General features: G+C 42.4%; 1 protein-coding gene across 4 annotated transcripts in view; it reads right to left on the bottom strand.

The window, feature by feature from the left end:
• Nucleotides 1-13,510, bottom strand: part of LOC124718857 — a 106,629-nt gene that overhangs the window by 40,511 nt on the left and 52,608 nt on the right. For all 4 annotated transcript variants that reach the window (XM_047244486.1, XM_047244488.1, XM_047244485.1 and 1 more), the window contains one exon: nt 5,451-5,630. In XM_047244486.1, the coding sequence (XP_047100442.1) occupies nt 5,451-5,630 (180 nt within the window). The remainder of the gene's footprint in view (nt 1-5,450; nt 5,631-13,510) is intronic.

The raw sequence follows: 13,510 nt of genomic DNA, 5'->3' as shown, positions 1-13,510 counted from the left end.
TATAGCAACACTGATGTATAATAATAATAGTCCAAGAACTGAAAGAGGGGCAGTGAACAGTGAGACACTGTGTGATTTAGTGTGAGCAGTCAGACACTAACGCACACTAAATCTGAGAGAACGATACAGTCCTTTGAGATTAGAACGGTGGTGTGACAGAGCAATGGTGTTTCACCACTGTTGTTCAACATACTATTAGACAGATATGTCTGTCAATGGGGAAATAACTGAAGATCCAGAGAATTTATAAACCAATCTGGCTAGAAAACAAAACTGAAGGACTACATATTCACAATAAAAAGTATCTCGGGAAGATGATACCGGCAAATGGCACTCGGGAAGGAGCTCGTGAACAGAGAAATGAAAAGATGACTACAGCAATCTGGAAGACTGGAAACGTCTACAATGAATCGCGCCTATCCGGTAAGGTAAAAATGACATCCCTCATACGGCAAGAGCTGACAACACTTAATGTACCCAGGAATGTTACCGAAAATGATTGTTTCGACGGTCTAGGTCTTACGGTGTGGAGAACCGTAATGCCGCATTATGTTCAAATATCTGAACACGGTAAACTCACCAGTCGACGTTACTGTGACAGTCCCGCTTCACCGCGTGTTTCATTCCGGGGTTCCGTTCAGCTACGACTCTATTTTTACGGACAATAATATGCAACCGCATCGAACGGCACAGGTATAGGAGCTCTCAGAACAAGAGGATATTCGGCAAAGGGACTGGCCTGCCCGTTGCCCCAATGAGATACATTGGGGAGACGTGTTGCAGCATATCCACATTCAGCAACAACCGTCCAGCACTTGTCAACTGCACTGTGGAGGAACAGAACGCCCCACCACACCAACTCCTTACCAACCTTCTGGCCAGCAGGCGAGCCCATTGCAGACCATGCACCGCCATCTGTGGTGATCACACACCCTAGTAAGGATCGTGTCCTATGTTTTGTAATGTCCAGGAGACCATCATAAATCAGTGACTTCAGTGTAATTACTGTCTTTGAATAAAAAAGTAACATCTGGTCATCTCATTGTGTATTTCTGTCAGTTACCTTTTGCATTGTATTGTAGTGGTTCTTTCTACGTACAATCCAAGTTTGATCAAGCTATGTTATTTGGCAGTGAAACATTATGTGAAGGTTACTTTTTGTCCTTTAAAATTTGCACACCAGTGTAATAGTTATTACATTTTGAAATAAATATTGTCCGTGTTCTGTTTCCCCACCAGAAATATTTGTGTGATACAAGTTCTGTGCTGTGATTGGCTCAGTCCAGGAAACCAAAGAAGTAGTACATGATATTGCAACTTTTTGAAGTTCGTATTTCATATTTATATACAAACTTCCCCATTCCTAAAATACACTTTTTCAAAGCACGGGTGCATTAAAGATCTCTAGAAAACATAATGTTCGAAGTTACAATTTCAGTGAAAGTGAATACCATGAATTCAGTGGAAAATTATTTACATAAGAAAGAAGCAATGTTGGAGAATCTCACTAGTGTTTTATCTCCAGCCGCAAACGCCTATGCCTGTGTTTATTGACAATCGAGTCTAGCTTCCAATTTTTTCATCCTATGGCTGGCTTTTTGTCAACTTGTGATGTAATCAAGTCCAACACCTTACCTGCACCTACGAATACTGTGGGTAACAGAAACAGCAGTAGAAAATAAAAACTCTATATACACACATCAAAAAAAGTTTTGCATCACCCCTGTTCCCAGAACTCCTGAAGATAGATGTTGACTGTGGATATCATATCTGTCACAGACACAGTCCCTTTGACTGTTCAGAGATGTCACTAAACCCACCCAAAGATGTAAACGATCATATACGAGCAGCGCCTATTAGAAAGAGCGTATCCGACAGCCGATCAGGTCCAGTCATTCCACCAGGAAGGAGATACACAGCTCGTTTTGTCTGTAACTCAACCGAGCCTAGACAGTCAATACCACAGTTCGATCGTGTCCACATTGTTACTTTGCGCCAGGAAGGGCTCTCAACAAGGGAAGCATCTCGGCATCGCGGAGTGAACCAAAGCGACGTTTTTCGGTCACGGAGGAGATACAGAAAGACAGGAACTGTCGATGACATGCCTCGCTCAGGCCACCAAAGTACTACTACTGCAGTGGAAGACCGCTACCTACGGATTACGGCTCGGAGGAACCCTGACAGCAATGCCACCGTGTCAAATAATGCTTTTCGTGCAGCCACAGGACGTCGTGTTACAACTCAAACTTTGCGCAATAGGCTGCACGATGTGCAACTTGACTCCCGATATTCACGGTGAGATCTGTCTTTGCAACCATGACACCGTGCAGTGCAGTACAGATGGGCCCGACAACATGCCGAATGGACCACTCGGGATCGGCGTCACGCTCTCTTCACCAATGAATGTCGCATATGCCTTCAACCGGACAATTGTCGGAGACACATTTGGAGGCAACTCGGTCAGGCTGAACGCCTTACACCCCCTTTTCAGCGAGTGCAGCAAGGCAGAGGTTCCCTGCTATTTTGGGGTGGAATTATGTGGGGCCGTGGTACGCCGCCGGTGGTCACGGAAGGCATCGTAACGGCTGTACGGTACGGGAATGCCATCCTCTGACTGATAGTGCAACGGTATCCGCAGAATTTTGGTGAGGCATTCGTCTTTGTGGATGACAATTCGTGCCCCCGTTGTGCACATCTTGTGAATGACTTCCTTCAGGATAATGACATCATTTGACTATAGTGGCCAGCATGTTCTCCAGACATGAACCCTATCGAACATTCCTAGGATAGATTGAAAAGGGCTGTTTATGGACAATGTGACCCACCAAACACTCTGAGGGATTCTATGCCAAATCGCCATTGAGGAGTGGGACAATCTGGACCAATAGTGCCTCGATGAACTTGTGGATAGTATGCCACAAACGAATACGTGCGTGCATCAGTGCAAGAGGACATAATAATGGGTATTAGAGGTAGCGGTGTGTACAGCAATCTGGACCACCGTGTCTGAAGGTCTCACTGTATAGTGGTACAACATGCAATGTGTGGTTTTCATGGGCAAGAGTGGAAATCATGTTTATGCTGATCCCTGTTCCAATTTTCTGTACAGGTTCCGGAACTCTCGAAACCCAGGTGATGCAAAACTTTTTTTGATGTGTGCAAATTAATTATCAATCTGAACAATATAACTGTGAGTTTTGCAATTATTTGGTATGAATTAAATAATTCTGATAATTGTAATTTGAAAATGAAATTATATAAAATTTATGATACAACTTGTAATAATGTTCTCTTTATCTTCTATATTTTTCCGTAGCATTTATAGAAAAGCAAACAAAGTAATTTTTTTACTAATAAGATGAATTTTATTACTCTCTGTTGTTCTTATAATTATTAACCCGTATCCATACATTCAAGCCAACATTCAACATCTCTGGAGAATATAATGAAGCCCTTACACAACAAGGTAAGTATTAGATTATGAAATATCTTAATTGAACATGTCCTCTTTACAGTCTGCACTGAAAGGACACAAATGTGGATACCGAAAATACAGCATTGAAATCTGAACTCACATTATACGAATGCACAGTTTCGCGGCAATACAAATTAATAAAATTTTCTCCGGCTTCCAGCCGTGTCAGGTGGTTGAAATCCCATAAGCTTTCAACTGAGCTCTCCTGAGTTACTGTCAAGTGGTAAGACTGACTGCCATGTCGCCGTGGCCGCGTCGTTATATAGCCGCACTGCTGGCTGTGACGTCACTGGTGCTCTCTTCCTCGCCATACAGGGTAATGTTTACATCCCGCGTCTGTCGCATCCATTTTAACCTCGCGATGGCCGGGTCCCAGGCTGCGCTGAGCTGCAAACCGCCGTCATTGTTGATGGTGTTTTCAGAGGTTTTTATTTCAATAGCTTCTTTTATGACACTATCGCAAAATCCCTTCATCCTCATAATGACAGGTGTTTTGTCAAATGACACTTTTATCATCTGGCCCCCTCGTCATGAAAAACTGGGAGAATTTTTAGAACACCTCAACAGCATTCGTGGCCACATCAAGTTTACAATGGAAGATGAGACACACGGTTCCGGTGCATTGTCCTTCCTTGACGTCCTCGTTTGACGGAAAACCAATGGGCACCTCAGCCACAGTGTCTACAGTAAACCGACACACACAGATCGGTATCTGCACGCTCTCAGCCACCACCATCTGGCACAAAAACGTGGCGTTCTGAATACCCGCGTCCATCGTGCTAAAGTCATTTCAGATGTTGAAAGTCTGCCACTAGAACTGAGCCACCTCCGAAAAGTCTTCTGGGAAAACAGGTACAGTCACGGACAGGTGTCACAGCCTGTATCTGGTGTGACATGCAAGAAACACACCAACAGAGAAGAGAACACCACCGAAGAAGAAAGCAAGAAACTTGTCTCTTTGCCTTTCTGTGGTACAGTGTCAGGAAAGATTAGCCGGCTCCTGAAGAGATATAACATTTCATTAGTGTTCAGGCCCCCAGCAAAAACTTGACAGCTCACGAGGCCTGTGAAGGATGATCTACAGCTTAGAATGCCTGGAGTGTACAAGATACCGTGTCAATGTGGCTGTTACTATGTCGGCCAAACAGTACGTACTGTGGACCGACGCCGGACGGAACAAGAGATGTGTTTACGCCTTTGCTATCCAGAAAAATCAGCCATGGCAGAACACGCCTCAGAAAATGGACACCGAATTCTATTCGACGAAACATCTGTCGTTTTGATGACGAAGGGATTTTGGGATAGCGTCATAAAAGAAGCTATTGAAATAAAAACCTCCAATAACACCATCAACGAGGATGGTGATTTGCAGCTCAGCAAAGCCCGGGACCCGGCCATCGCGAGATTAAAACGGGCGCGACGGACGCGGGCTGAAAACTTTACCATACGTGGTGAGGAAGAGAGCACCAGCGACGTCACAGCCAGCACTGCGGCTATATAACGACGCGGCCATGGCGACACGGCAGTCAGTCTTACCACTTGACAGTGACTGAGGAGAGCTCAGTTGAAAGCTTATGGGAGTTTAACCACCTGACACGGCTGGAAGCCCGAGAAAATTTTATTGAACACACGTTATTTGTTACATCTTAGTAAGAGGAAGGGTACATGCGGGTGTGTCAACTGGAATATGATGTACGTATGAAGAAGTTGCCCATTACTGATTCATACTTTTTAGATAAAAAAGAATTATAATGGATGTAAATTTTGATGAACACTTTAGTTTATTATTTACAACTGGCTGTCATTTACAGAGTCAAATGTGTTGAATAGATCACAAAAGATAATTAACTAATGCTCTTTTGTTGATTAATGTTAAAAAAGTTGATGATTGACTATTTTACACTTTAACATCAATACCCGTGAAAAATATAGTTGCATCACTTTGCCGAACACAGCATTATGTGTTTACACTTACATTTCCAACTGTTTTAGCTGGTGGAACAGCTTGAAAGCCTCATCAGTGTGTCCGCGACAAGCGATCAGTGATAGCTCTCGCAGTTTTGGGCACCCCTTTGAGATGGCGAGAAATGCCTCATTCCCCAGGTCAGGGATACGCCACAAACCAAGTAGCTGCAGGTTTGAGAGGCCTCCACCTCTGAAACACAAAAAATAGTTCTCTGTGTGTATTAAGTACTATTTCTTAAACAAGCGGTAACAAGCTAATTCTGTGATAAGAATGAGAATTAGTGTCACACAAAAGCTCTGCGAAGCATTTTTTCCTTGTAAAGGAGAGAGTGTGAAGTGTGCAAAAAATTTTTGCACTGGGAGAGGTCTCCAGGGGAGGGATGGACATTTTGGAATCATGTATACGGATATGTAGGTTAGGGTCCCAGTATCCTTCTCTGCAGCCATTCACCCTGGTGGACTCTCATTTGCGAGTCATCGACGAAAAGAAATTTCGTAATTGTACGTGACTGTCCTAGAGCATTAAAACCAATTACAATAATCATATGTTCACTGTGGTGTAACTGTTTGCATACTCACCTGATGCGTGAAAGATCACGGGTTCAGACCTTGTCAGGTGCTTCCAAATTTTTATTTTCAAATATTTTTAGAAATGACTGATTAAAAATAACTACAGTTAATTGGTTTAAACACATTCTTTTTAAAAATTCATAGCCCTTTGCTGCCTCATTTTAATCAAAATATTAACTTTTTCATTTTATTTTAGTTTTTCGGACCTTCATTTGGCATCTTTGTGCAAGTGATTTTAATTATTTTCATATATCTATCATAATATTTGAACACTTCAAAATCCCAACCTATCAGTTAAAACCCAAAGAAATGCAAGACAAAACACACTGTCTATATTGGTTGTGTTCTGATGTAAAAGAATGTATTTTTTGATACAGACATGTACATTTTTTTGGGTCGGTAATCATAATGCAAGTAAGCAAAACATAAATTCTTGTTGCACTATGGACAAAATAAAGCAGCTGAAGATGTAACCGAAAGAAGGGCTTATATATAAAATTAAATTCAAGCAAAGTCAGGACGAGAAATAATGAATGCAATAACATGGACAAAAATATAAGATGATCAGATGGAAGAAATTAAGCTGGAACCAACTCAAAAAATAAATCAAATCACACACAAAAAGATAAAAAAAAGAGATAGAAAGAAAAACTGAGAGCAGTTGAAAAAGTTAATATGATGAGTGTATTAAGAAAAGGATAGATTACTACTCACCATGTAGCAGAGTTGTTGGATTGCAGACAGGCACAACAATAAGACTGTCCAACAAGTAAGCATTCAGCCAAAATGGCTTTCATGAAAATTGGACAATATTATGAAAAGGATAGACTGCCACTAGCAATATAGTGGAGCTGTTGAGTTGCCGGTAGGCAACAAGACTGACAATCAGAATTGGACAACTGACAATAACAAGAGTATTAACCAAGCAAGCTTACACACACACGCACGCGCGCGCGCGCGCACACACACACACACACACACACACACACACACACACACATGCAAATCCAACTCACACACACATGATCACAGTCTCTGGCTACCAAGGCCCGACTATGAGGAGCACCAGCAGCACAATGGGAGAAAAAAACTTGGTGGTGGGGATAAAGAGGACATTAGGGTGAGGAAGAGAGGATAGTAGGACAGGGATGGGGGATAGCAAAGTGCTGCTTGTGGGAGGATACAGGAATGAGGTGGAGAGAGGGTAGGGCAGCTAGGTGCAGTCAGAAGGTTAGACGGAAGGCAAAGGGATAGCGGGGGCAGCAGAAGTATAAAGACTATGAGGGCGTTGGTGGGATAGAGGGCTGTGTAGTGCTTGAGAGGTAACAGGGAAAGGGGATAGGTGGTGTAGGACAACGAGTTATGAGGTTGAGTCCAGGAGGGTTTGGGAATGTGCCATATACTGCAAGGGCGTGTGTGTGTGTGTGTGTGTGTGTGTGTGTGTGTGTGTGTGTGTGTGTGTGTGTGTGTAATTCTGATGAAGTCCTTTCTGCTGAAAGCTTACTTGGTTAAGACTCTTGTTATTGTCAGTTGTCCAATTCTGATTGTCAGTCTTGTTGCCTACCTGCAACTCAACAGCTTCACTATATTGTGAGTGGCATTCTATCCTTTTCATAATATTGTCATTATTTCGTCTGGAATTCCAATTATTTAATATGATGATTAAAATGACAAGACTAAGGATTAGTTACAAAAAAATACATTTAAACTAATTAATTGAACAAAAATAAAGATCAGTCACTTTGCTAAAGATTTTAAAATGAAACATCTTGAAGCCACTGATGAGATTTGAACCTGTGACTCTCAAAATATAAGGCTCGTATGCTACCACTACGCCAAAATGCCCATAGGATTGGCATCGATTTTTAAGCTCTAGAACAGTCACACAAAATTACAAAATTTTTTTGTCAGTTACTCGCAAACAAGGGTCCACCAGGATGAATGTCTCCGGGGTGAGACACCTGGGACGCCTACATACATTACTGTAAATTTCTTCTTGTTAGACAGTATGAATTTTTCACTCTGTAGTAGAATGTGCACCAATTTGAAAATTTCTGGCAGACAATGTGTCTGCCTGACAGGGTTTCAAACCCAGAATTGCTGCCTTTCGTAAGAAGATGCTCCATCGATTGAACTACCTGAGCACAACTCGCAACCCGTCCTAACAGCAGGCTCAAGTACGATATACAGTTTTAATCTACAAAGAAGTTTCAATTGCTCTTAGATTTATGATTAAACAAATTCAACCTTTATTAATCTTTACTGAGTAACACCCTCACTCTGCGGTATACAAATCACAATGCGATCTGAATAATAGTAACTATACGGTAGTATGAGAGAAAACCAGTTTCATATTCGATTAAGTTTTTGTGATTTAAGGGCCAACAACTTCTCTGGTGAGCACGTGCCACATTAACAACGCTCAATGCCGATTCAGCATCCAGATATCTATCAGACGACAACGCAGCAGTTTTGCCTCATCGTACTGTGGTGCTATTGGAGACTGGCATATTTTCACCACGCGGCTATTTGTATACGAAGTAATGAATACCGGTCTTACGCAAGATGTGTTTAAAGAACTGCTTGTCGCATCAGTGACAGCAATATTTGCTGCTTCAGGGAGTGTTGATTCTACTTCTCTGGGTTGGTATACACGGGGTGTCCCTCCTAAGAGTCTTCAGGCTCATCGGTTCTGGTATTTTGGCAGATTTTCACAATTTTGTTTTTGCAATGTGTAGCTGGAGTCGGCTCAAACAAATACTGCTCATAACATCTTTCATATGACACCAACTGTTGATGGAAAGCACCAATTTATTTCCTATTAAAGTGCGCATCGTTTACGATGGCGGCCGAGTTTAGGTTAGTTCTGCGCATCTGACGTCACAAAACGCAGTCGGCCAATGAACAGAGAACGACGTTGCCAGATCTCGACTGCAGTGCAGAGCACGGACGAGTGTCTTCAGTTTTAGAAATGTTCAGTCATAAATAAAGTAATTGAACAAAAGCAATGTCTTGATAGCAGACTTTCTTTTACAGAAAGTTTGGAAAAAGCATTCTTTATACCAATTGCTTCATATTCTATTAATTAATTAAACCAAACAAACAATAAGGCTCCTAATTCAGGCGATAGCAAGGATAGGTGTTTGTATCATTCTCACGAACTTTTTCGCAATAAAGAACAGCGGTAATTGTTTATTTCCTATTGTACTTCGACGAAACGTGAGTAATTTGTAGTCATACCAACAGTGTTTGTCGGAATTTTGCGTGCCATGTTAAAGTCCTCTAGGAGCTCTCTCGAGTGACAAGCTGTGTTAGTGTAATGATTAAAGTGTTTGGCTGCTAAGTGAAAACAAAAACAATATCGAAGTGTCTTACTTCACGAATTTTATTCGTATGAATGTAATTTTTTGAAATTTCTAGTGCTTTGTATCTTCATTATAATCATAATAAGTTTTCGGTTTTTCTAATTTTGTCCTCCAATATTTCTTTTTACAGCAATTAAAAACAATGAAAAGGCACACATACAATATTCATGTTATCTATTCTGTTTGTATATCTTCTCTTCTGCAGTCGCTGTTTTACTATTCATATTGCGATATATTCTTTTGCGACAGTATTAAAGTATTATTTAGAGCAGACTTTTTGCTCGTATGTTGCCAAGCTACTTGATTGTTGGACGCAATTCTTTGCTTTGCTGCTTTGGCAACATCATCATATTCAATGTTTTCGTTGACTGATCTATGTTTTGGCAAGTATTTGCTGTCCATTGTGACAAACGCGAATTGTTTGCTCACTGTGCCTGTATGACAATATATTTTAGTTTTTTCTATGTTTTATTATGTCCACAATTCAGTTTTGTGTGCTTCACCAACTTTGATTTATCAGAACTCTTTAGAAAAAATTGAAATGACTCTGATATAAATAAAACTTTTATTACAGTCGCGAAAGACGGAATATTTGTCAATATTACATACGACACCTGTGTGGTACTTAAATTAAATGAGATATTGTTATACAGTAAATTTTATATGAAATTAAGGCAACTAAAATCGACCATACGGAAAGTATACGCTATGGACTTTTACCTCTGCAAACTCTTCAAAATTTCGTGCAACGGTTTACTACATTTAATGCTGCACAATAACTGCGTCGAACATCGAAACAAAATTAGTCATTTATGGGGGGAAGGTATCAGTCGAGAAGATGTGTAAAAATCAAATTTTTGGGCCAAATAGCTTTTGAGAAATCGAATGATAAGTATGTCAAAGCAGTCGGAACACCGCGTGTCTGCACAGGCGAGCAGTGCAGTGATGACAAAATAGCGCACAGCGCGGAATGTGGGGAGCACGTCTCTGTAGCAGTGAAAGGGTTAATTCGGCCGTGGTGGCTTTACTACATAAACTGTGCGCTTCCCCCTAAATGTAAGTTTGCGAACTGTACTATACTACGGTGCCGCTTCTCTCGCCGCGTGCGTCGTTTGCAACTTGGCAACGCAGCAACCTCCCGCATCTGGGCGGGCACGCACGAGCCGCCAAGATAAAAGAATTGAACTGTACAAACAACACGATTTTTAAAAGCAGAATTTTACACACCCTTCTGATAGATCAGTCCCACGCTACTGTAGTGTGATACTTGTTTTATCAGTATGTGTTAACCAGGGCAATAAAACACGATGAATAACCAGTACTCCAGCAGCAGCAGCAGCGCCCTACCCTGTGCTGACTGCTACCGCTATGCGGCAGTTAGGCTCGGTCGCTATTGGAGTACTGGTTATTAACCGTGTTAGTTTTTGTGTTGGCAGAAGAGCTAACACCGTGTTACGAGTGGAGGCCGAAATACACGCGTTTTAGCTCACGCAGGCTGGTGTGAAGAGGGAAGAACTGTACTGACGTGAGGTCTGGAACACGACAAGGAATGAGAAGTCAGAAAGCGGATGTAGTTAGTTTGATACTTAACTTTAATCCATTAATGATGAACGTCGCTCTTGACGGTACACGATACACAATATCATTATCAATAGTAACTGAATATGGCGCCTTGCTAGGTCTTAGCAAATGATGTAGCTGAAGGTTATGCTAAACTGTCGTCTCTGCAAAGGAGAGCGTATGTGGCAGTGAACCATCGCTAGCAAATTCGGCTGTACAACTGGGGCGAGTGCTAGGGAGTCTCTCTAGACTAGACCTGCCGCATGGCAGTGCTCGGTCTGCAATCACTGATAGTGGCGACACGCGGGTCCGAAGTATACTCACGGACCGCGGCCAATTTAAAGGCTACCACCTAGCAAGTGTGGTGTCTGGCGGTCGCACCACAGTATTCCATTGTCCACCAAGCCTACACAATATACTTGTCCACCCTTACACAACCCCTGCTCCCAATCCCCTACCTCGTGGCTCACACCCCTGTAATAGACCTAGATGCAAGACCTGTCCCATACACCCTCCTACCACCACCAACTCCAGTCCGGTCACTAACATCACCTATCCCATCAAAGTAAGGGCTACCTGTGAAATCAGTCATGTGGTCTACAAGCTAAGCAGCAACCACTGTGCTGCATTCTATGTGGGCACGACAACCGACAAGCTGTCTGTCCGCACGAGTGGCCACCGACAAACTGTGGCCTAGAAACAAGTAGACCACCCTGTTGCTGAACACGCTGCCAAACACGATATCTTCCATTTCAATGACTGCTCCACAACCTATGCCATATGGATCCTTCCCACAACACCAACTTTTCTGAATTGAGCAGGTGGGAACTTTGCTTGCAATACATCCTATGTTCCCGTAACCCTCCTGGCCTTAACTTTCGTTAGTCACTGTCCTCACCCATCCAGCCCCCTCCCTGCTCTCATTCCAACACTACACAGCCATCATTCCACCACCACACCCAGCCTTTCCTATTTTCTCTCTTTTTCTCTCTATGTCTCTCCTTTTCCGCTATCCCCCTCCCCACCTCTCCCCTGCCTGCCACCCAATCTGCAGCACTCCACTGTCTACCATCCCCACCACACTATCCATCCCCCTCCCTGCCCCAGCCGCCTCCCCCACCCAGTCACCACTCCCATCATGCACTGGTGCTGCTGCTCGCAGTGTGGTTTTAGTTGCCGGAGACTGCAGTCATGGGTATGAGTTGCGTTAGGGTGTGTGTGTGTGTGTGTGTGTGTGTGTGTGTGTGTGTGTGTGTGTGTGTGTGTGTGTGTGTGTGTGCGCACGCGGGAGCACATGTGTGTGTCTATTGTTGACAAAGGCCGTTGGCCGAAAACTTTAACTGTGCCTATCTGCAACTCAGAATCTCTGCTATATGGTGAGTAGCAACTTTCCTTCTCATAATATTGTTACCGTATTTACTCGAATCTAGGCTGCACTTTTTTTCCGGTTTTTGTAATCCAAAAAACCGCCTGCGGCTTAGAATCGAGTGCAAAGCATGCAGAAGTTCTGAAAAAGTTTTCGTTGGTAGGTGCCGCCATAACTAACTTCTGCCGTCAAATATATGTAGTGCTCGTGTTTGCTGCTATCTCATTTAAATCCTGTCTGCCTAATAAACTACGAAACTAGAGTGAGACAACAGCAAACGCGGAAGAATATACTTATCGAGTCATGTTTATATTCGTATTATTCTTATGACTAATAGTGATACAGTCAGAAATGAAGCACGGCAACTGACTAGATTTTAAAATCTAAGATGACTCTAATTTCTGTGCAGAATTTGATGTACTAAAGAAGCGGCCGCAAAGATTTTCAAACGGAGAAAAATTTTCGCCTAACTCTCGTTCAGAACATGTTGTATCATACGCAGTCTATTATTTGGTTCGTGTTGATCATTATCAAAGAAAGCAGCAGTGTAAGTAACAAAAAATAGCAGTGTCTTGTCATTGTTTCACTAATGAGACGATTCCTCTCTTTTTTTTTTTTTTTTTAATTGTACGCGGTGGTAGTGCGCACAAAAGCAAGCCATGCCACGAGCGGCGACAGGCCGTAAACGTGCACTATCAGAATGCGACAAACAATGCATGACACAGTACAGTAATGCATTTTCAGCTTAGAGTGACGTAAACACCTATAACAAAGAAAACGGCACTTATCAGATCAAAGCAAAATAAGCAATCGATTCAAACCTGGCTACGTGGTAAAGCTTACCTGCTTAGCTCATGACTCGAACCAAACTACTGTAGCTGCATCGTCATTCATTTGACCTAAATTGTGTCTCATACTACAATGGACCAACTTTGTTTCGATTTGGAGGTGCAGCCTAAAACTTTTCTCTCCCCTTGAATTTTGAGACTCAAAATTTCAGGTGCGGCTTAGATTCGGGAATTTTTTTTTTCCTTTATTTCGAGTCTCATTTTTCAGGTGCGGCTTAGATTCGAGTGCGGCTTAGATTCGAGTAAATACGGTAAGCTTTGAAAATAATTTTGTTTGTAAGGGGAAACTAACACACTTTCTCTTGACACTGTATATTGGATGAAAGATGTGATGAGCTGTACTTGTTTGGACCGACTCCAG

This window comes from Schistocerca piceifrons, chromosome 10, assembly GCF_021461385.2.
Source record: "Schistocerca piceifrons isolate TAMUIC-IGC-003096 chromosome 10, iqSchPice1.1, whole genome shotgun sequence".
Lineage (NCBI taxonomy): Eukaryota > Metazoa > Arthropoda > Insecta > Orthoptera > Acrididae > Schistocerca > Schistocerca piceifrons.
The sequence above is the reverse complement of the archived record's forward strand: the minus strand, read 5'-3'. Positions and strand labels throughout refer to the sequence as shown.